The sequence below is a fragment of the Oncorhynchus mykiss genome, chromosome 15 (genome assembly GCF_057628025.1).
Source record: "Oncorhynchus mykiss isolate SJ-2025 chromosome 15, ASM5762802v1, whole genome shotgun sequence".
In the NCBI taxonomy this organism is placed as follows: Eukaryota; Metazoa; Chordata; class Actinopteri; order Salmoniformes; family Salmonidae; genus Oncorhynchus; species Oncorhynchus mykiss.
In genome coordinates, this window is record NC_143036.1 from 7,528,407 (window position 1) to 7,553,146 (window position 24,740).

General features: G+C 43.6%; 1 protein-coding gene and 1 long non-coding RNA gene across 2 annotated transcripts; one reads left to right on the forward strand and one right to left on the reverse strand.

The window, feature by feature from the left end:
* On the forward strand, positions 1-7,929 carry LOC149977373 (uncharacterized). The gene is made up of 3 exons (XR_016486437.1): positions 1-105; positions 4,214-4,394; positions 6,924-7,929. It is a non-coding gene; the product is annotated as an uncharacterized LOC149977373 (long non-coding RNA).
* Positions 7,930-7,989: 60 nt separating this feature from the next.
* LOC110489543 (very-long-chain enoyl-CoA reductase) lies at positions 7,990-19,485 on the reverse strand. Its single transcript, XM_090199064.1, has 11 exons — positions 16,631-19,485; positions 16,453-16,504; positions 15,815-15,859; positions 12,954-13,057; positions 12,641-12,756; positions 12,083-12,188; positions 9,912-9,984; positions 9,713-9,756; positions 9,460-9,609; positions 9,286-9,331; positions 7,990-9,068 (listed from the first exon to the last, which is right to left on the reverse strand). Exons 1-11 carry the CDS (start codon positions 16,748-16,750, stop codon positions 8,941-8,943), a joined length of 984 nt encoding a protein of 327 aa, XP_090055190.1. The 5' UTR covers positions 16,751-19,485; the 3' UTR covers positions 7,990-8,940.
* Between the last annotated feature and the right edge of the window lie 5,255 nt (positions 19,486-24,740).

Genomic DNA, 24,740 nt, shown 5'->3' on the forward strand with positions numbered 1-24,740 from the left:
AGGACCCTCCATCTGACTGGGCCTTCACTGTCTCTCCTAGGACCCTCCATCTGAGTGGGCCTTCACGGTCTCTCCTAGGAACCTCCATCTGAGTGTGCCTTCTGGGTAAGTGGGTGAGGCCTCGTGCCCTAGGGGGTAATAGGGAGGGGTAAAAAGAGGGCACCCTGTTCCTCTCTCTCTGTGTGGATCACACGCCCTCTCTGTCTTTGTCTCCTGTGAGACTAACTGCACTTCAGTGTGACAGAGTAAACTGGCCTGGTTGAGCCCAATGAGCTACAGGTGTCAGTCTGACTGACTACTCTCCCTTTCAGCTCCGCCACAATGAACGCTGTCTACGGAATCCCATTGGCTGGTGTACACAGGAACAGGAATGGGAGAAGCTGATTGAAGAGCGTAACACATTTTTTTGTCATTGGATGCTACAATGCACTGTAGGGATGATGGTTTGCCAACTAATTAGTGTGTGTGTGTGTGTGTGTGTGTGTGTGTGTGTGTGTGTGTGTGTGTGTGTGTGTTCATCTCAGTTGTCCCCCCCTGGGCCCATTCATGGTAATAGGCAGTGTTGAATGGCTCAATCAGACACGCTGTGGCTGCAATAGGAAGCCTGATGGCGAGGTGTCAGAGGAGATGAGACTGGCCCCCCCAGGCTGTTCCCATGGTCACATCCACACACTCTTGGCTCCAAATAGGACGTGGTGGTGGTGCTGGGGTGTGTGTATAGACCATCGGGCCTAAGCAGGGTTGGCTGGTGTACAGCTCAGCCCAGGATACTGACGGGCGGTGTATCTGCACAGTGGTGGTTCCTGAACAGAACCTCTGCTCCAGAGACGCCAAGGGAAGACAGCTCCGCCAGCTACTGGAGAAGGTCACACACAAAGCAATACAGACACATACAGTACATACTCTCTCTATCAGGGCTAACTACCAAGGGGTCTAGCTACAGACACTAACTACCGAGGGGTCTAGCTACAGACACTAACTACCAAGGGGTCTAGCTACAGACACTAAATACCAAGGGGTCTAGCTACAGACACTAAATACCAAGGGGTCTAGCTACAGACACTAAATACCAAGGGGTCTTGCTAGAGACACTAAATACCAAGGGGTCTAGCTACAGACACTAAATACCAAGGGGTCTAGCTACGGACACTAAATACCAAGGGGTCTAGCTACAGACACTAAATACCAAGGGGTCTAGCTACAGACACTAAATACCAAGGGGTCTAGCTAAGGACACTAAATACCAAGAAAATACCTGCTGTGGTTATTTTTTAGAGATGACAGTTTGATTGTCTCATTCATTTCACCCTCATTTTTCTCTCCTCTCTCTATATTTCATCTTCCCTCTTCCCATATCCTCTCACTATTTTTCACATTCCCTCTTCCCATATCCTCTCTCTCTCTCTTTTCCACATTCCCTCTTCCCATATCCTCTCTCTCTCTTTTCCACATTCCCTCTTCCCATATCCTCTCTCTCTTTTCCACATTCCCTCTTCCCATATCCTCTCTCTCTCTTTTCTACATTCCCTCTTCCCATATCCCCTCTCTCTCTCTTTTCCACATTCCCTCTTCCCATATCCCCTCTCTCTCTCTTTTACACATTCCCTCTTCCCATATCCTCTCTCTCTCTTTTCCACATTCCCTCTTCCCATATCCTCTCTCTCTCTTTTCCACATTCCCTCTTCCCATATCCCCTCTCTCTCTCTTTTCCACATTCCCTCTTCCCATATCCCCTCTCTCTCTCTTTTCCACATTTCATCTTCCCATATCCCCTCTCTCTCTCTTTTACACATTCCCTCTTCCCATATCCTCTCTCTCTCTTTTCCACATTCCCTCTTCCCATATCCCCTCTCTCTCTTTTCCACATTCCCTCTTCCCATATCCCCTCTCTCTCTCTTTTCCACATTTCATCTTCCCATATCCCCTCTCTCTCTCTTTTCCACATTCCCTCTTCCCATATCCTCTCTCTCTCTTTTCCACATTCCCTCTTCCCATATTCCCTCTCTCTCTCTTTTCCACATTTCATCTTCCCATATCCCCTCTCTCTCTCTTTTCCACATTCCCTCTTCCCATATCCTCTCTCACTCTTTTCCACATTCCCTCTTCCCATATCCTCTCTCTCTCTTTTCCACATTCCCTCTTCCCATATCCTCTCTCTCTCTCTTTTCCACATTCCCTCTTCCCATATCCTCTCTCACTCTTTTCCACATTCCCTCTTCCCATATCCTCTCTCTCTCTTTTCCACATTCCCTCTTCCCATATCCTCTCTCTCTCTTTTCCACATTTCCTCTTCCCATATCCCCTCTCTCTCTTTTCCACATTCCCTCTTCCCATATCCTCTCTCTCTCTTTCCAACCTTTCCTCTTCCCATATCCTCTCTCTCTCTTTCCAACCTTTCCTCTTCCCATATCCTCTCTCTCTCTCTTTCCAACCTTTCCTCTTCCCATATCCTCTCTCTCTCTTTTCCACATTTCCTCTTCCCATATCCTCTCTCTCTCTCTTTTCCACATTTCCTCTTCCCATATCCTCTCTCTCTTCCAACCTTTCCTCTTCCCATATCCTCTCTCTCTCTTTCCAACCTTTCCTCATCCCATATCCTCTCTCTCTTTCCAACCTTTCCTAATCCCCATCCTCTCTATTTTCCACCAATCATCTTTCCATTTTTTTTCTCCTTCATCTGTTTCCTCCTCTCCTCCCCTAGCTTCATGCTGATGTTGAACTGTTGCTTCCTATCTTGATGGAGCAGGTGAGGGGTCTACTGTGTGTCTAGGTGGGTGAGGGGTCTACTGTGTGTCTATGATGGTGAGGGGTCTACTGTGTGTCTATGATGGTGAGGGGTCTACTGTGTGTCTATGATGGTGAGGGGTCTACTGTGTGTCTATGATGGTGAGGGGTCTACTGTGTGTCTATGATGATGAGGGGTCTACTGTGTGTCTATGATGGTGAGGGGTCTACTGTGTGTCTATGCTGGTGAGGGGTCTACTGTGTGTCTATGATGGTGATGGGTCTACTGTGTGTCTATGATGGTGAGGGGTTTACTGTATGTCTATGACGGTGAGGGGTCTACTGTGTGTCTATGATGGTGGAGTGTCTACTGTGTGTCTATGATGGTGAAGGGTCTACTCTGTGTCTATGATGGTGAGGGATCTACTCTGTGTCTAGGACGGTGAAGAGAATCATCCTAGAGAAGGAGCTCAGGCTAAAAGAGACTCTGAAGGCCATGGGATCACTAAAGAGCTCCTGGGGGTCACCTGGTTCATAGACTTCTTCCTTGTGATGGCTTCCAGCACCTGTCAGTCCTAGTTGGCCCCATGTCGGCCCCATGTCAGTCCTAGTTGGCCCCATGTCGGCCCCATGTCGGCCCTAGTTGGCCCCATGTTGTAAATGACCAAAATGACTAGTTAGTCAATGAGTAGCCCTTTCCTGCAGTCAAATGATCAAATTGCCCTCTAGTGGCCTCATGGATGGAATGTTATTTTTATTTACATAATTAATAAACTCGTTTTTTTTTTTTACCTGACGAAAATGTGGTGTTTCTATGTCAAACAGTTTTGTTATTTTTCAGTCTTCTGTTATGTGTGTAATATGTAATATTGGGATGAAAACTCAAAATTGAATACATTTCAACTCTGTATCTGACACAGTACAGGTATCTTGTTTTTGTAAGCCGTGTGTGTGAGGTGTATACTTTTGTTTCAAAGTAGATTTGTTTAAGACTACCAAGAAACACTCTGTGTATCCCTGATTTAGCCCACTGAAGCAAAAGGTTGAACAGCAGTCTAAGGCACTGCATCTCAATGCAAGAGGTTTCACTACAGTCCCTGGTTCAAATCCAGGCTGTATCACATCCGGCCGTGATCCGTAGGGCGGTGCACAATTGGCCCAGCGTCGTCCGGGTTTCGCCAGGGCAGGCCGTCATTGTAAATGCAAACATTTTTCTTAACTGCCTTGCCTAATTAAATAAAGGTTCAATTAAAACTTTTTTTTTTTAACATTGCTTTACAGAGCAGAACCTTTTAGGTTGCAGTTTGGAGTGTACTGTTGTGACCTCTAGTGGAAGAATAGGGGAATGAAATGTTCAACTTTATCCGACATAAATTTGTGATAATAACTGATGTGACGTCACCCTGTATATTCTTGTTTGTGAATCAAGTAAATAGGGACTGACTCTAAACACTAACAAAGCCAATGGATGCTTTATTCTGTCTTCCAGGGTGGTACAGGTGTTGAACTACAGCAGCCGTCTGATCCTGTTCCTCTTCCCGCTGACAAACACTACGGCAGACATCTTGCAGGGTTCCCCGCTGAGGAGACTAAAGTACCAGCTGACGAGCTGCCATTACCAGGACCAACGAGAGAGGCTAGGGAAGGGGAAAACAGAGGAGGAGGAAAAGGTACATTTCTGAAAAAGAGGGTAAATAACAACTTTCTTCAGGCAGTCAAAACACATTCACATCATCCACTTGTTGTCTTTTCAGAAAATAACTAAGTGGAGTAAAAATAAAAAAACATATCAGGGCCATAGGGTCTTTGACTCAGCCCAGCATATATATATATATATATATATCTCTCTCGCTCTCTCAGCAGCAGCGCGTGTAGTGACAACTCTTAGATTTAAAAAAAAAATCACCTTGTTTCTCTCTCTCAACTTTGTTATTGAAAATCTAGCTAGCAAGCAAGAGAATTTGGCTCATGAGATAAATAATAACCAGAAATGAATGGACATATATTTTATGTTCTTTAATGATTTATGTTTATTGACAAACACCTCAGAACTCTATAAACTTAAATAAACAATACAAATAAATATGAATAAACTATAACCAATTCAGAAGGGGGACATTTGCACCGTGAAGAACAGGTGGTTAAGTATCTGATTATCCTTCCATTATTAACAAATACCCACTTAATTCCTAATAGTGTCATCTAGTATTATGCACAGTAAATACAGCCTGAATTGAAGCCGTTGTGTTCTGTCTCCTTAGCAAATTGACTCCTGCCTCACCCACATTCTTACACGTCAGCTGTGTATCCAATGTCATTTCAAAGGTGAACAAGCGTACATTTTCGCTCTTAATTCTGTGAAGAACATAAGGTGTTTATTCTCTGGTGAAACAGAGCAGTACCTGCTTTTACAAACAGCTAGACTGCCCACGACCGCTGAAACAGAGCAGGTCCTGCTTTTACAAACAGCTAGACTGCCCACGACAGCTGTAAACAGAGCAGGTCCTGCTTTTACAAACAGCTAGACTGCCCACGACAGATGAAACAGAGCAGGTCCTGCTTTTACAAACAGCTAGACTGCCCACGACAGCTGAAACAGAGCAGGTCCTGCTTTTACAAACAGCTAGACTGCCCACGACAGCTGAAACAGAGCAGTACCTGCTTTTACAAACAGCTAGACTGCCCACGACCGCTGAAACAGAGCAGGTCCTGCTTTTACAAACAGCTAGACTGCCCACGACAGCTGAAACAGAGCAGGTCCTGATTTTACAAACAGCTAGACTGCCCACGACAGCTGAAACAGAGCAGGTCCTGCTTTTACAAACAGCTAGACTGCCCACGACAGCTGAAACAGAGCAGTACCTGCTTTTACAAACAGCTAGACTGCCCACGACCGCTGAAACAGAGCAGGTCCTGCTTTTACAAACAGCTAGACTGCCCACGACAGCTGAAACAGAGCAGGTCCTGCTTTTACAAACAGCTAGACTGCCCACGACAGCTGAAACAGAGCAGTACCTGCTTTTACAAACAGCTAGACTGCCCACGACAGCTGTAAACAGAGCAGGTCCTGCTTTTACAAACAGCTAGACTGCCCACGACAGGTGAAACAGAGCAGGTCCTGCTTTTACAAACAGCTAGACTGCCCACGACAGCTGAAACAGAGCAGGTCCTGCTTTTACAAACAGCTAGACTGCCCACGACCGCTGAAACAGAGCAGGTCCTGCTTTTCCAAACAGCTAGACTGCCCACGACAGCTGAAACAGAGCAGGTCCTGCTTTTACAAACAGCTAGACTGCCCACGACAGCTGAAACAGAGCAGTACCTGCTTTTACAAACAGCTAGACTGCCCACGACAGCTGTAAACAGAGCAGGTCCTGCTTTTACAAACAGCTAGACTGCCCACGACAGGTGAAACAGAGCAGGTCCTGCTTTTACAAACAGCTAGACTGCCCACGACAGGTGAAACAGAGCAGGTCCTGCTTTTACAAACAGCTAGACTGCCCACGACAGCTGAAACAGAGCAGGTCCTGCTTTTACAAACAGCTAGACTGCCCACGACAGCTGAAACAGAGCAGGTCCTGCTTTTACAAACAGCTAGACTGCCCACGACAGATGAAACAGAGCAGGTCCTGCTTTTACAAACAGCTAGACTGCCCACGACAGCTGAAACAGAGCAGTACCTGCTTTTACAAACAGCTAGGCTGCCCACGACAGCTGAAACAGAGCAGGTCCTGCTTTTACAAACAGCTAGACTGCCCACGACCGCTGAAACAGAGCAGTACCTGCTTTTACAAACAGCTAGACTGCCCACGACAGCTGAAACAGAGCAGTACCTGCTTTTACAAACAGCTAGACTGCCCACGACAGCTGAAACAGAGCAGGTCCTGCTTTTACAAACAGCTAGACTGCCCACGACAGATGAAACAGAGCAGTGCCTGCTTTTACAAACAGCTAGACTGCCCACGACAGCTGAAACAGAGCAGGTCCTGCTTTTACAAACAGCTAGACTGCCCACGACAGCTGAAACAGAGCAGCACCTGCTTTTACAAACAGCTAGACTGCCCACGACCGCTGAAACAGAGCAGTACCTGCTTTTACAAACAGCTAGACTGCCCACGACAGCTGAAACAGAGCAGTACCTAGCCAACTGCTTTGCCCTAGTCTTTGTAAGGCCTGACTAAAAGTCTTCTTGTTTTCAGCTGATAGGAGGAGAACCCGGGGTGGTGGTGTGTTGCAATAGCCAATCCGGTGACAAGGAAGACGAGCTGTGCGTTCCCAAGACGCCGTTCTGCACATCACTGTTGTACTCCTCCGTTGTTTGTGTGTTTGTGTTCCGCCTGTTAGCTTGCACGACTCTGGCCATTCTCCTTCCAACCTCTCTCATCAACGAGCTGTTTTCACCCACAGGACTGCCGCTGCCTGGATGTGTTTTGTTTGTCGCACACCATTTCCGAGTAAACTCTACACCGCTCAAACTCAACTCTGGACCTGGAAACCAGTTCCAGTGCTTTGTTTTCATTGTTCCCTCTCTAATCGGGGACTGATTTAGACCTGGGGACAATTCATTATCAGGTAGAACAGAAAACCAGCAGGCTCCGGATCTCGTAGGGTTGAGTACTCCTGCCTTAAACACTGTCGTGTTTCAAAAGCCAAGGAGGCCGGACGTTTCTGAGGTACCGGAACCGGTCAGCCTGGCACCGACGATCACACCGGAACCGGTCAGCCTGGCACCGACGATCACACCGGAACCGGTCAGCCTGGCACCGACGATCACACCGGAACCGGTCAGCCTGGCACCGACGATCACACCGGAACCGGTCAGCCTGGCACCGACGATCACACCACGCTCAAAGTCGCTTAGGTCACTCGCTTTGCCCATTCTAACGTTCAATCAAACAGTAACTGAATGCCTTGATGCCTGCTTTATATAGTAGGCCACGTGACTCACTGTCTGTAGGATCTAAATATTTGTGTGAACTGGGCGGTGTACCTAATACACTGACTAAATGACTGTTAAAAGCATTTGTTGCTTATTGAATTCATTATTTAAATGATGGTGCGATTTTGTAAGCCTATATGTACTGTTTAAACATGACGCTTTCTTCTCTGCATACAATTTTTATGCATATGCCAGATAACTGATTTGTATGCAAATGAGAGATTCTTGAATTGTCTGAGATAATCATTTCAAATAAATATTTTCTGTAGCAATGATTGATTCTTTGCGAAATATGCACGACTCTTCTTTAAGATAAAAGACTTGTCTTTTTAAATGATCACAGTTATTTATTTCATATGTACACTTTGTGTACAAAACAAGTTTGTCGAAAAAAATGAGTTTGTCTATAATTTAGTTTGTCTAGAATTTGTACAGGATGCAACGGTGCCCCTTACATCTAGTAACACCTGAGAACTGGACGGATTGTAGTTAGTTTGAACGATAGATAAGTAATGCATAACTAAATCAGCCTCAACTTTCTCCCAAAGTTAAAATCATCAGGTCGTTTTGTTACTTTCAAACATGTGTAGAGGTGGAAAATAATCTAATTTAGAACTTAGAACATCTGCTAAAGTTCCATTTCTTTGTTGCTTCTAGATCACTTCTTAGTTAACCGATTCCATTTCCCCTTCTCTACTTACTCTGTAAACTGAAAATAGCCCTGATACACTTCAGCCGTAACAAATGTTGTTACAAGAGGACTTCCTAAACGGGTATATCGTAGCAAGTTACAAACTCTTTTCTTCTAGGAAATGCACAATAACTTATTACAAAATCAAATGGTAGATTATATATACTGTAACTCCAATCGTATATTCATAATTTAATAATTTCGGGTGATTTCCACCGTCTGAAGACGAAGAATACCAACAGCAGCTGACCCTTCAGTAGCTGCATTGTAACAGTCAATCAATCCCCCTGATCGGTTAAATAAATCAATTAAATAACTTATCAATATAGCTGTGTCTCAAAGATTGAATTAAACATAATCAATACACAATCCACAACAGTGATGACACAATACTTTCTGTGAATTCTGTCCTTGATAGTTGTTGAAAAGATAACAGACCATTGCCATGACGCTAGATGAAGGAACAGCCAATGGGGTCTTCGTGCATTGTGAGAAATACAGTAACCCACCAATCTCCAACAGCGTTTCCGGCAGGTTGATGCCTCTAATACTCCTCAGTCAGAATGGTAAACGTTTTCTCGTGTGGTCAGAGGAGGAGTGGGATAATTGGCATGCGCAGGTGTGGGTAGTCCTTAAACTCCCTGGTGTAGGCTTTATGCTTCCCATTGGCCCAGATGGTCATCTGGATCAAACCAAAGAAGGTGAACAAGGCCACTGTGGAGAGACAGATCCAAAACAGATTGTACCTTAGTGGCAGCACAGTGCAACACACACACACACACACACACAGACACACACACACACAGACAGACAGACGTAGTAGTGGGAAAATAAATGCGTGAGTGAGTAAAATTACCAAAGTATTCATTAAATATGGGAAATAAACCTGAAATTCGTAAAAATGTATCAAAAAGGATCTGAGTCAACTGACCTGGAAGACACTGGGTCATGACAGAGAAACTTGCCCAGGCTCCTACCTAAATGAAAGAAATACCCATAACCTGTAACACCATTGATCATTTCAGAAACCATAACCATTAAGTCACAACATGTTGTAGCCATAGAAACAGGATCTATTTCTATGGTTCATAGCCTTCATCCTTACCTCGTAGGTATAATTGGGACAAGACACGAGGAAGAAGAGCCATGTGAATGGGTTCTTCGTCGGGCGAGGGAACTTTCTGCACTTGGGCCCACCTTCTGCCTTGAGGTTATTGAGGGCCACGTGAATGGAGAAATTACCAGCCTCACAAAGCTGCAGTCAAAACACAACATCCCGTTTAACACACGTCAAAGTATGTAGTAATTATTTCTCGTGTTCATCACCCTCATCGGGTGTTTTGTCAACCAATACGTACCACAAATATAGCCAGTGCGTAGTTCACCTGCATGTCCCCATAAGCTGTGGAGAGACATAAACCATTTGATTAGCTGGATGTCTGGTTGAGAGAAGTGATAGTGTTATTATTCAGATATACCTGCGTATAAAGAGTTGAGGAGGGGGCTGTATGTCTTGTTGAGGCACTGAGTGGTCGGTTTGAATGATAGAGGACTTACATGGCGGCGTGTACAGCGGATGGTTGATGTAGAAGGCCAACCACGCAGAGAAGGTCCAGTAATACACACAGCTCTGACAGAAAGATAGGGAAACACCAGTAATACACACAGCTCTGACAGAAAGAGAGGGAAACACCAGTAATACACACAGCTCTGACAGAAAGAGAGGGAAACACCAGTAATACACACAGCTCTGACAGAAAGAGAGGGAAACACCAGTAATACACACAGCTCTGACAGAAAGAGAGGGAAACACCAGTAATACACACAGCTCTGACAGAAAGAGAGGGAAACACCAGTAATACACACAGCTCTGACAGAAAGAGAGGGAAACACCAGTAATACACACAGCTCTGACAGAAAGAGAGGGAAACACCAGTAATACACACAGCTCTGACAGAAAGAGAGGGAAACACCAGTAATACACACAGCTCTGACAGAAAGAGAGGAAAACACCAGTAATACACACAGCTCTGACAGAAAGAGAGGGAAACACCAGTAATACACACAGCTCTGACAGAGAGAGAGGGAACCACCAGTAATACACACAGCTCTGACAGAGAGAGAGGGAAACACCAGTAATACACACAGCTCTGACAGAAAGAGAGGGAAACACCAGTAATACACACAGCTCTGACAGAAAGAGAGGGAAACACCAGTAATACACACAGCTCTGACAGAAAGAGAGGGAACACCAGTAATACACACAGCTCTGACAGAAAGAGAGGAAAACACCAGTAATACACACAGCTCTGACAGAAAGAGAGGGAAACACCAGTAATACACACAGCTCTGACAGAAAGAGAGGGAAACACCAGTAATACACACAGCTCTGACAGAAAGAGAGGGAAACACCAGTAATACACACAGCTCTGACAGAAAGAGAGGGAAACATCAGTAATACACACAGCTCTGACAGAGAGAGAGGGAAACACCAGTAATACACACAGCTCTGACAGAGAGAGAGGGAAACATCAGTAATACACACAGCTCTGACAGAGAGAGAGGGAAACATCAGTAATACACACAGCTCTGACAGAGAGAGAGGGAAACACCAGTAATACACACAGCTCTGACAGAGAGAGAGGGAAACACCAGTAAATCACACTGTCAATTTGGTAGTGTTTATTTAACTAGGCAAGTCAGTTAAGAACAAATTCTTATTTTACAATGACGGCCTACACCGGGCCAAAACCCGGACGGTGCTGGGCCAATTGTGCAGCGTCCCAGTGGGACTCCCAGTCACGACCGGTTGTGATACAGCCTGGATTCAAACCAGGGTGTCTGTAGTGACGCCTCAAGCACTGAGATGCAGTGCCCTTAGACCGCTGTGCCAATCGGGAGGCCAATATATTGTAAGAATAAATATTTTGAATGAGATCCAGATGTACTGCAGATAATACTGCAGATAGTACTGCAGATAATACTGCAGATAGTACTGCAGATAGTACTGCAGATAGTACTGCAGATAATACTGCAGATAGTACTGCAGATAGTACTGCAGATAGTACTGCAGATAATACTGCAGATAGTACTGCAGATAGTACTGCAGATAGTACTGCAGATAATACTGCAGATAGTACTGCAGATAGTACTGCAGATAATACTGCAGATAGTACTGCAGATAGTACTGCAGATAGTACTGCAGATAATACTGCAGATAGTACTGCAGATAGTACTGCAGATAGTACTGCAGATAATACTGCAGATAATACTGCAGATAGTACTGCAGATAGTACTGCAGATAGTACTGCAGATAATACTGCAGATAGTACTGCAGATAGTACTGCAGATAATACTGCAGATAGTACTGCAGATAATACTGCAGATAGTACTGCAGATAGTACTGCAGATAATACTGCAGATAGTACTGCAGATAGTACTGCAGATAGTACTGCAGATAGTACTGCAGATAATACTGCAGATAGTACTGCAGATAGTACTGCAGATAATACTGCAGATAGTACTGCAGATAATACTGCAGTAGTAGCAGTGTATTAAAAACCTTTGATAGGACAACGACATTGAGAATGTGAGGAGCAGTGGTTATTGTCCATATACTGTAAATTATGACACAGATTTAAAGTAGCACTGTAAAGTACGCTAGTGATACTGTAAAATACATGGCTTCGAAGTAAAGTAGCTCTCGTTGGAGCAGAGGAAGTCCGTACCCTGACTGTAGTCCTGAGAGGCACGGTGCCATGGGAGAACCGGTGCACAAAGACGGTCTCAATCAATCTCTTGATGTAGTGGCAGGTGTGACAGGCACAGGCTAGTCTGAAGGAGAGAGAGATAGAGAGAGAGAGAGAGAGAGAGAGAGGTGGGAGAGAAAGAGAGAGGTGGGGGAGAGAGAGAGGTGGGGAGAGGGAGAGAGAGACAGCGAGGTGGGGGGAGAGAGATGTATTGGGAGAGAGAGAGGTGGGGAGAGAGAGAGGTGGGGGAGAGAGAGGTGGGGAGAGAGAGAGGTGGGGAGCGAGAGAGAGAGAGGTGGGGAGCGAGAGAGAGAGAGGTGGGGAGCGAGAGAGAGAGGTGGGGAGCGAGAGAGAGAGGTGGGGAGAGAGAGAGAGGTGGGGAGAGAGAGAGAGTGGGGGGGAGAGAGATAGAAAATTGAGGACGAGAGAAGGGGACATTGGACGGAGGCAAAGAAAAGAGAGAGACAGATTAATGTTAGATTGGATCTCATCTGAAGCCAATCAGTATGTTATTGGGTGTATTAGAGTCTGACTTACGTGACCACTGAGTTGGAGCTGGAGGTGAAGGCATCCTGCTGTGAGTAGATATAGGGAACTCGGAAATAGAACAGAAGGTAGATAAACAGGGGGCCAATGTACTCCGCCAAAAACACCTGCCAACAGCGGAAGAGGGTGCGGTGCGTAAGATGTCCGATGTATTCATTACACATGTCAAATTAACATGAAACCTGAACTCGATGCCTGAAAGAAGAGGCTCTTGTCAAACGTTAACGTCCATAAGAGTCCAAACGGGGGGGGGGGGGGGGGCCTGCAGTTTGAATCGATAGTACTGTGTGTCACAGGCTCTTACCATTGTCCACCCGATCTGTGGACCCAGGTCTCTAAAATACATGGTTGCTGTGGTCCCAACTGGTAGGTTTTGTAATACAGCGTCGTCCTTAAGTGATTTTCCTTCTGAAAAATATATATAAAAAAACAAAAAACAAGATGTGAAAATAAAATGCAGAGTTTGGTTTTCCTGTTCCTGTTCAAACAGACCAATGAATTCATCTCCCATGTAAAATGTCATGGATTGTAAGGATACTTCTTACATGGATTTTTTTTTCTTAGAACCAATCAATGTTTCCTGTTCTCTTGTCCTATAAGCTCAAGGTGACCTTACTCCTAACCTGTTTCTGTGGAGGAATAATTGAAAGTAATTTTAGTGTAAGCTCAACGGGGTAGATATTGACCCATTTAGTTTCAGCTAAATGAGATTGCCTTTCCGCTTCAAGTAACAAGCTATATTAAAGAGATTCTCCGCTACTTTTGTATTCTTTTTAGCCAGAAGTTTCTGAAAGTAGCACTCAATAGCCAAGGTCCCTGAAAAATGCATACTATGTCACATATGTGCAGATCACATACCATGACATTGCTCTCTCTCTCAGTCTCTGCTGTGTGAGCCGTTGGGCCTAAAGCTGCTCAGACCTCTTGCTAGCTGTCACTCAAATGCGGTGGCAGGTAGCCTAGCTGTTAAGAGCGTTGGGCCAGTAACCGAAAGGTGAAAAATCTGTTGATGTGTCCTTGAGTAAGGCACTTCTCCCTAATTGCTTCTGTATGTCTCTCTGGATAAGAGTGTCTGCTAAATGACTTAAATGGGAAAAGCTCATTGGCTAGAACTCGAATTGCACTTTGAACTACTCTTTGACACATTCAGCTCAAAGCGTTTTCAAAAATACTTTTCTTAGTCGCCAAAGTACTGGAGTCTTTAAGAGTGCACATGCTGGGCCTCTCGAGTGGGGCAGCGGTGTTAGCTGTGCCACTAGATATTCTGGGTTCCAGTCCAGGCTCTGTCGTAGCTGGCCATGACTGGGAGACCCATGGGGCGGCAAACAATTGGCTCGGCGTCGTCCGGGTTAGGGGAGGGTTTGCCCGGAAGGGATGTCCTTGTCCCATCGCTCACTAGCGACTCCTGTGGCGGGCAAGGCGCAGTGCAAGTTGACATGGTCGCCAGGTGTACGGTGTTTCCTCTGACACATTGGTGCGGCTGGCTGCCGGGGTAAGTGGGCGTTGTGTCAAGAAGCAGTGCCGGCTTGGATGGGTTGTGTTTTGGAGGACGCACGGCTCTCGGCCTTCGCCTCTCCCGAGTCTGTATGGTAGTTGCAACGATGAGACAAGACTGTAACTACCAATTGGATACCGTGAAATTGGGGAGAAAAAAAGGGGTAAAAAAAACAAACAACCCAATCATCTCACATTACGTTGTTTAGCTTGTGAACTTCGTACATTATATTGTCTTAAATATTGAACGTATTCCAATGCAATCAAACGATTCAAAATAAATGAGGATGTAAAGCTGATTAACTCAACACTCTAGCAATTTTTTTAATTTTACCTTTATTTAACTAGGCAAGTCAGTTAAAGAACAAATTCTTATTTTCAATGATGGCCTAGGAACAGTGGGTTAACTGCCTTGTTCAGGGGCAGAATGACAGATTTGTACCTTGCCAGCTCAGGGGTTTGAACTTGCAACCTTCCGGTTACTAGTCCATCGCTCTAACCATTAGGCTACCCTGCCGCCATACCGGTACAGAGTCAGTATGCGGGACACCGGTTAGTCGAGGTAATTGAGATGATATGTACATGTAGGTAGAGTTATTAAGTAGCCAGAGGTTAGAGCATTTGGCCAGTAACCACTGGTTCGAATACCTGTGCAGACAAGGTGAAACACGTGTCGATGTGCCCTTGATCAAGGCACTTATCGGGACATTTTTCATGAATTATTATCCAACCCCCAACATCAACAATCTGTGAATGTTTCTATATTCTGTTGTAAACAAAACAGAGGAAGAAAAGTGTTTCCAATGACATCATCGGTGTACATCGTGTGATTTTAGCCAATTATGAGAAGGCATTGCTTACTAATTGGTGGATGATGTTAGAAAACATGTTCTTTACTACAAAACATTCGTAGTATGTTCACGTTCACGTTAATGACGGAGATGATGAATATGGAGTTGATGAAGAAAAAATGATGCTCGTCGAACATCTCGTTCTAAAATCATGGGCATTAATATGGAGTTGGTCCCCCTCTTTTACTGCTATAACAGCCTCCTCTCTTCTGGGAAGACATTCCACTACATGTTGGAACATTGCAGCGGGGATTAAGCCTGGCTCGCAGTCGGCGTTCCAAATTATCCCAAAGGAGTTCGATGGGGTTGAGGTCAGTGCTCTGTGCAGGCCAGTCAAGTTCTTCCACACCAAACTCGACAAACCATTTCTGTATGGACCTCGCTTTGTGCACTGGTGCATTGTCATGCTGAAACTGGGAAGGGCCTTCCCCAAACTGTTGCCACAAAGTTGGAAGCACAGAATCATCTAGAATGTCTTTGTATGTTGTAGAGTTAAGATTTCCCTTCAATGGAACTAAGGGGCCTAGCCCGAACCATGAAAAACAGCCCCAGACCATTTTCTCCTCCACCAAAATGTGCAGTTGGCTCTATGCATTGAGGCAGGTAGCGTTTTCCAGGCATTCGCCAAACCCAGTAAGGCCCATTCTACTGCCAATGTTTGTCTATGGAGATTGCACGGCTGTGTGCTCGACTTTATACATCTGTCAGCAACGCGTGTGGCTGAAATAGGTGACAATAAACATCAACAACAACGAAAAAAATACACTTCAGAAACATTTAGACTAACAGTACCAGTAGTCTAAACACATGACTCACTTACTGGGGTCGAGCTTGAGGTCCTGTCTGGCTGGATACAACTGTTGATCTGACACACACACACACACACACACAGAGTTTAGTTTCAGGTCTATAGTAGTAGTTCCTCACAGCTGTAGTCTCACTGCCACCAACAGTTCCAGGATCTCTAGACGTGTGCTCGGTTTATGGCTGTATTTCACGGTTTCCTTGACTACACACACTGAACCGTTTAAAAAAAAAAATCTGATGTGATATTTTAGATTATGGCATTCATCAAACTAGCTCTCATTTATAATCAAATTGATCAAGTTGATCCATACTGTACAGCCAATATATTTTAATTAGGCCATAGCTGTTACCTTTTATGAAGTTATTGTACCATCACTCATTCATATATATTTGATGTACATATTCTTTATCCCCTTACACTTGTGTGTGTATAAGGTAGTAGTTTTGGAATTGTTAGGTTAGAATACTTGTTGGTTATTACTGCATTGTCGGAACTAGAAGCACAAGCATTTCGCTACACTCGCATTAACATCTGCTAACCATGTGTATGTGACCAATAACATTTGATTTGATTTGATTTGTTACTAGACATTCTATCATGACCGGTTGATCAATTTATAGGATAATTACTAATGACATATCAATACTTACATGACTTGTGAAAAAGTCTCTTGATGTCTCCTATTGTAACGTGGGGCTCCACCTGCAAATAAAGAACACATACGTTAATATGCAAGAATATCGACCAGAGAAATTCAAGCTCAATCAGAATCATTTAACTTTGGAGTAAATCCATATTGTGATTGGGTTTGGATATACAATGCTGTACCTTATCTAGAAAACACAGCTGTTGCCTGGTCCTGCCATCTAGAACCTCCACCTGTAGGAGAAAGCACCTGGTTAGTTTCTGTATTGCAGCCGTAGTGACAGCCTCAAACCCAGCCAGCATGTTCTAGATTTCAGTTTGATGTTCTAGATTTCAGTTTGATGTTCTAGATTTCAGTTTGATGTTCTAGATTTCAGTTTGATTTCTGTCAGAGAGAGAGAGAGAGAGAGACAATACGCTCGTGGTAAAGCAGTGTGATAATTTGTTGATAGCATTATGCCCTGTCCGCTGACTCATCATCACGACACATTCCCATTCCCAGCCTTAGTCAGTCTCACTCTCAAGGAGAACGTTCATCCCAGAATTCTCAGCGGCTTTTCTAAGCATTACACAACCTACACCAGGCTTTTGTCCACTCTTAGTGTTAAATCATACCTTCATCGCTGCCACGGAGGTTTTCAACCTTTTGATGCCCTCCGTCCGTCTTCTGACCGCACAACATATGTATTGTATAGCCTCGAGTCCTAGCCTGTCTTAACCTACACTACATTGTCACATGACCACAATAAATAAAAGTGAAGTGCAAAAAAAATGTAAATAAAAACTTTATACTTCCTTTTAAGAAGGTTGACATGTTTTTTTTTTTTTTTTTTTTTGCGAACAGCTTCAAGTCATAAAGGAACATGTTGGTCTAGGGGAGGTTGCAGTGAAGGCAGATCATCCCCCCCCCCCCCCCCCATCTTAATTAGCCTTTTATTCAGGTGTTGATTTACATCACAGAAGGAGCTGTCTTCGGCGACTGCCCTGAGAAGCACTCGGTGGTCCGTCTGTAGTGTGGAGCTCAGCCGAGCGGGCGTATCTAAATGCCTCTAACTCTATAGTGTAAAATAACCCTCTAATGGATACGCTGTATGCACAGCTAAAGAAAATAACAGAGGGGGGGGAAAGGATGGATAATGAGTCGATTCCTTCCTCACCACTGCTTGCCTGCGATATGATGCAGTGTTAGGATGTTGGTATTGCATTAGAGAGGCTAGGACATAACCACCTGGTGTGGCGACACTTCTCTGAATCACAGGCGCATGTCAGGAGTTTTTTTTCTGCCTACCCAAACTGCATTTCCAGGGGCGTTTGTTTATCCTGCTGACTGTGTGGTAGGAGAGGAGTGTCAGGGGTGTCACCATCTTTGTTTTGTCCTGCTGACTGTGTGGTAGGAGAGGAGTGTCAGGGGTGTCACCATCTTTGTTTTGTCCTGCTGACTGTGTGGTAGGAGAGGAGTGTCAGGGGTGTCACCAGTGTGTTGTCATTTAAAACAGTGTCTCAGTGTCGTGGTGTCCTTGTAAATCTAATTATCAGAGATGTCTCTCTCCTCTCTAGGGGACACAAGGCTCTGCTTATGGATCACGGAGAGCGAGATGGAGGGGGAGAGAGAGAAGGAGGGAGAGTAACTTCTAATCTACAAACATACCAAAGAATAGTTGTAATGTCAAAACCTATAATAACTGACCATACGGGAAGGGCATTTGACTTGAAGACAATAGTACGTGACATGCCTTTCGTCATCTCCCCTGGCCAGACAACGGCTGTTGTTGTAAATCAGCTCTTTTTCCAATCAGGAGGAATAATCGATAAAAGCACTCAGTTGCTTTCCGTGCTCTCCCTATTGACATCCCCTCCTTAAATCTGCCCTAGCCTTCACAGGCATCCTATATAGCCACTCTAGCCTCTCCTCCACTGTCGTAAATGCACAAAGTAACGATGAGTGATGGACAAGGCTTTCCCAGCAACACACACTAAATCGTGACTGACAGATCCACGGATGATTCTGAGTGCTAGTGTTTTAGCTAAAGATGCTTCAGTGTTCTAAACTTAAACACTGGGAGGGATGAATTCAATTCATGAATATATTAATAATGTTTTATTTACGCGGCAAACGACCCATCCCGTACATAATAATTTGTCACCTCAACCATGTTTCCATCCAACCATTTTATACAAGTAAAATAGGCCTACATCTCGGATAAATGACTAATGACAGGTCTGATGGAAACCGCTAATTGTTGGTAAGCTTTCCTAAATGTCGACACAACAAAATACATTTGAGAGTGGTGGGTCATTTTTTGTTGTTGTCGGTTAATAGATAATTCAACAAAATGGCAGTGGCAAATATTAGTTTTTTTTTTCTTCATTTAATTGTTGATTAAAAACAACTGTCATGTCGCAGTAAATTTGCAGTCACGTGATGCCATTTCGTTTGATCCTCCCAGTACGTCTTGGAAAAGTAGGCTACAGAAGAAATAAATGATGGGTAAATTCACAGGGTGGTAAAAGTGTCCAGTGATGAGCTGAAAACACTCCTTTCCAATACATATTGAGGGTCTTAATATGCTAGTGACATAATCAGTGCTTAAACTAACAATTATCTCATCTCTTAGTCTCGGCGTATCCAGAATCTCATCATGCAGCCGACCCTCTGTCTACGGCAACAATTATCTCATCTCTTAGTCTCGTGTCCAGAATCTCATCATGCAGCCGACCCTCTGTCTACGGCCTGCTATCTAAAGACATTGTGCCAAGACCAGAGTTTGCTGTTTATCGCAATACTCTTTTCTTTGCCCAAAACCATAGACAAGAGTTAAGTCTGAGAAGCAAAGGAAAGTGATAATGACAAAAGTATTTTTTTTTTTTATGTACTCTGCAAACAGCTCTTTCGGGTAAAATGTGCATTTTTTTTTTTTTTTAGGTGCCAATATTATAATATTTTTTTGGGGGTGGAAAATCTTTAGACAAAATGGATGGTAACGTAGCTATTGTGAAAGAAATGTAATATACATTACGGTGATTCTTCTGATGTTCCGCTGTGCCGCACAAAGAAAGAAAACGTATCAATACACCAGCAGCCGTGGTTCACCAAACAACAACAGGTCAATAAAATAGATACAGGTAAGTCAATAAGGCAGAAGACATGTCTAGACATGTTAGCATGGCTCATGATATTTTGCCAATCAGTACAACACGAATGTGACCGTGAAACAAAAGTATGAATATAATGAATGCTAGTCTGATAGTCTAGGGGTTGCCTTCCACCTTGTGGTCCTTATTTTATGAATGTCTTACGAGACAAATAGTTGAGCGTGCCGGAGATAGTGTTTATAACTAAAGATGCTTTAGTGTTCTAGTTTAGAAACACTGGGAGTGAATTAATGCATTTAAAAAAAATAATGTATTTACGTGTCAAATTGTCTGTTGCCGGAGATAGTGTTTTAACTAAAGATGCTTTAGTGTTCTAGTTTAGAAACACTGGGAGTGAATTAATGCATTTAAAAAAAATAATGTATTTACGTGTCAAATTGTCTGTTGCCTGAGATAGTGTTTTAACTAAAGATGCTTTAGTGCATTTAAAAAAAATTTTTATTTACGTGTCAAATTGTCTATTGCCTACCCTCCGTGCCGGAGATAGTGTTTTAACTAAAGATGCTTTAGTGTTCTAGTTTAAACACTGGGAGTGTTAAACAAAAGTAATTACAGTTCTTCTGATGTTCCGCTGCACCACAGAAGGAAAGAAAGAAAGAAATATAAAATCATAATAATATACTTTACATTGGACTGGGCAGACTCAGCCCAACTACCAAACCAGTAGGTACAGTATAAAAAGACTTAACAATTATCCTCAAACTAAAATAAATACATAATACCAAGAGTTTATATCTACCTTGCGACCTTTTGCCACATTTCAGGTTTCAAACATAAAGATATAAAACTGTATTTTTTTTGTGAAGAATCAACAACAAGTGGGACACAATCATGAAGTGGAACGACATATATTGGATATTTCAAACTTTTTTTAACAAATCAAAAACTGAAAAATTGGGCGTGCAAAATTATTCAGCCCCTTTACTTTCAGTGCAGCAAACTCTCTCCAGAAGTTCAGTGAGGATCTCTGAATGATCCAATGTTGACCTAAATGACTAATGATGATAAATACAATCCACCTGTGTGTAATCAAGTCTCCGTATGAATGCACCTGCTCTGTGATAGTCTCAGAGGTCCGTTAAAAGCGCAGAGAGCATCATGAAGAACAAGGAACACACCAGGCAGGTCCGAGATACTGTTGTGAAGAAGTTTAAATCCGGATTTGGATACAAAAATATTTCCCAAGCTTTAAACATCCCAAGGAGCACTGTGCAAGCGATAATATTGAAATGGAAGGAGTATCAGACCACTGCAAATCTACCAAGACCTGGCCGTCCCTCTAAACTTTCAGCTCATACAAGGAGAAGACTGATCAGAGATGCAGCCAAGAGGCCCATGATCACTCTGGATGAACTGCAGAGATCTACAGCTGAGGTGGGAGACTCTGTCCATAGGACAACAATCAGTCGTATATTGCACAAATCTGGCCTTTATGTAAGAGTGGCAAGAAGAAAACCATTTCTTAAAGATATCCATAAAAAGTGTTGTTTAAAGTTTGCCACAAGCCACCTGGGAGACACACCAAACATGTGGAAGAAGGTGCTCTGGTCAGATGAAACCAAAATTGAACTTTTTGGCAACAATGTAAAACGTTATGTTTGGCGTAAAAGCAACACAGCTGAACACACCATCCCCACTGTCAAACATGGTGGTGGCAGCATCATGGTTTGGGCCTGCTTTTCTTCAGCGGGGACAGGGAAGATGGTTAAAATTGATGGGAAGATGGATGGAGCCAAATACAGGACCATTCTGGAAGAAAACCTGATGGAGTCTGCAAAAGACCTGAGACTGGGACGGAGATTTGTCTTCCAACAAGACAATGATCCAAAACATAAAGCAAAATCTACAATGGAATGGTTCAAAAATAAACATATCCAGGTGTTAGACTGGCCAAGTCAAAGTCCAGACCTGAATCCAATCGAGAATCTGTGGAAAGAACTGAAAACTGCTGTTCACAAATGCTCTCCATCCAACCTCACTGAGCTCGAGCTGTTTTGCAAGGAGGAATGGGAAAAATTGTCAGTCTCTCGATGTGCAAAACTGATAGAGACATACCCCAAGCGACTTACAGCTGTAATCACAGCAAAAGGTGGCGCTACAAAGTATTAACTTAAGGGGGCTGAATAATTTTGCACGCCCAATTTTTCAGTTTTTGATTTGTTAAAAAAGTTTGAAATATCCAATAAATGTTGTTCCACTTCATGATTGTGTCCCACTTGTTGTTGATTCTTCACAAAAAAATACAGTTTTATATCTTTATGTTTGAAGCCTGAAATGTGGCAAAAGGTCGCAAAGTTCAAGGGGGCCGAATACTTTCGCAAGGCACTGTATCCATTGTTTAGCTTGGAATGGTGTATTCACATCCTGTCTTTAACATATACAATTCAACAAATCAAATCAAATCAAATCAAAGTTATTTGTCACATACACATGGTTAGCAGATGTTAATGCGAGTGTAGCGAAATGCTTGTGCTTCTAGTTCCGACAATGCAGTAATAACCAACAAGTAATCTAACTAACAATTCCAAAACTACTGTCTTGTACACAGTGTGAGGGGATAAAGAATATGTACATAAGGATATATGAATGAGTGATGGTATAGAGCAGCATAGGCAAGATACAGTAGATGGTATCGAGTACAGTATATACATATGAGATGAGTATGTAAACAAAGTGGCATAGTTAAAGTGGCTAGTGATACATGTATTACATAAGGATACAGTCGATGATATAGAGTACAGTATATACGTATGCATATGAGATGAATAATGTAGGGTAAGTAACATTATATAAGGTAGCATTGTTTAAAGTGGCTAGTGATATATTTACATCATTTCCCATCAATTCCCATTATTAAAGTGGCTGGAGTTGAGTCAGTGTCAGTGTGTTGGCAGCAGCCACTCAATGTTAGTGGTGGCTGTTTAACAGTCTGATGGCCTTGAGATAGAAGCTGTTTTTCAGTCTCTCGATCCCAGCTTTGATGCACCTGTACTGACCTCGCCTTCTGGATGATAGCGGGGTGAACAGGCAGTGGCTCGGGTGGTTGATGTCCTTGATGATCTTTATGGCCTTCCTGTGACATCGGTTGGTGTAGGTGTCCTGGAGGGCAGGTAGTTTGCCCCCGGTGATGCGTTGTGCAGACCTCACTACCCTCTGGAGAGCCTTACGGTTGAGGGCGGAGCAGTTGCCGTACCAGGCGGTGATACAGCCCGCCAGGATGCTCTCGATTGTGCATCTGTAGAAGTTTGTGAGTGCTTTTGGTGACAAGCCAAATTTCTTCAGCCTCCTGAGGTTGAAGAGGCGCTGCTGCGCCTTCTTCACAATGCTGTCTGTGTGAGTGGACCAATTCAGTTTGTCTGTGATGTGTATGCCGAGGAACTTAAAAGTTGCTACCCTCTCCACTACTGTTCCATCGATGTGGATAGGGGGGTGTTCCCTCTGCTGTTTCCTGTTTCCTAAATCTAGCTTCATGCTGTAGTGTTTGGTTAGAGTTTTCTCTTGTCCCAAATGGCACCCTATTCCCTATATAGTGCACTACTATTGACCAGAGCCCTATGGCACCCTATTCCCTATATAGTGCACTACTTTTGACCAGAGCCCTATGGCACCCTATTCCCTATATAGTGCACTACTATTGACCAGAGCCCATACCTCATATCACTGTATTGCTTAATTTTTTAAAATGTATATATTTTTAAATATTGATGTCACAAATGTTATCATTTGTACAGTTATTTATAGAATGTTGAATTGTTTGGCACATTTGATTTTGCAAAACTTTTTTTCAGAGAGTGAGGCGGATATATCTCGTTTTGCAACAAAAACAATGTGATTGCAAGTCTCTCAGAAATGAAACCAAGTGATAGATATGTATTGGTTTGAAACCTATCATTGAACAACCCCATCTCTTTTTTTTCTCAACAAAAATCTAATTGACCAACATTTATGAAAATGTATATACGGCGTTTTGAAATTAAAGTCTTTATACATATAACATATAAGTAAGTGAAACAGAAGAGGTGTCTAGAAATATAAGCATGGCTAATGCTAATGTTAGCCTGTCATTAGCATAGCACTAACATGACCTAAATAAGTATCAGGTAAACTAACGCTAATGTTAGCCTGTCACTAACATAGCACTAACATGACCTAAATAATTATCAAGTAAACTAATGCTAATGTTAGCCTGTCATTAGCATAGCACTAACATTACCTAAATAAGTATCAGGTAAACTAATGCTAATGTTAGCCTGTCACTAACATAGCACTAACATGACCTAAATAATTTTCAAGTAAACTAATTCTAATTTGCTGCCGTTAGGAGTTGCCTTTCACCCTGTGGTCTTTATTTTATGAATATCGGTGGAGGTTTCTCTTCCTAATGTTGTTTGGCTGTAGAGTAGACCACAGCAATGGGAATGTGTGCTAATTTGGCATGCCTTGAGCCTGCCTTGGGCATCCCTGAAACTCTGACTAGCGCTGAGAACAAGGGAATGTGGCTTCCCTGTAACTCTGGCTAGCCCAGAGAAATAGCATAAATGTCAACTGGAGGCCTATAAATTGGCCTTAGATGGCAGATATGTTGCTCTAGTATTCAATTACACATGCACTTGTTTGTGGTTAGAGCATAGAAAGAGATTTAGCTAGTCTAACAGACATGCTAGCTATTAGAGTTAACACAGCTAGCCTGGCAGCAGCAAAATTCTGTCCCACCAAGTCAATGGAAGCTAACGCTAATGACATTATTATTGACATTATACAGTAGGTGTGACTTGACCAGTCACCCCATATCTCAGCAGGTCCCTGCAGGCTGCTGGAGGAAACTGAGGAGTTGTTGGCTCAGGGGTTTCCTGCAGGCTGCTGGAGGAAACTGAGGAGTTGTTGGCTCAGGGGGTTCCTGCAAGCTGCTGGAGGAAACTGAGGAGTTGTTGGCTCAGGGGTTTCCTGCAGGCTGCTGGAGGACACTGAGGCGTTGTTGGCTCAGCGGGTCTCTGCAGGCTGCTGGAGGACACTGAGGAGTTGTTGGCTCAGGGGGTCCCTGCAGGCTGCTGGAGGAAACTGAGGAGTTGTCGAGCTTTCGGTTTCGCTGAGCCATAAAGGGGTTTCACAGTTATAATGAGACGACAGACTGAGGAGAATT

Excerpts from the sequence above, each read along its gene's own strand:
- LOC110489543 (XM_090199064.1), bottom strand. The coding sequence starts at position 16,750 with ATGCTGGCTGGGTTTGAGGCTGTCACTACGGCTGCAATACAGAAACTA. Across the intron at positions 9,985-12,082 it reads CTCTCAGGACTACAGTCAGG|AGCTGTGTGTATTACTGGAC; the intron begins GTACGGACTTCC and ends TCTTTCTGTCAG. Across the intron at positions 9,757-9,911 it reads TCCGCTGTACACGCCGCCAT|CTTATGGGGACATGCAGGTG; the intron begins GTAAGTCCTCTA and ends GTCTCTCCACAG.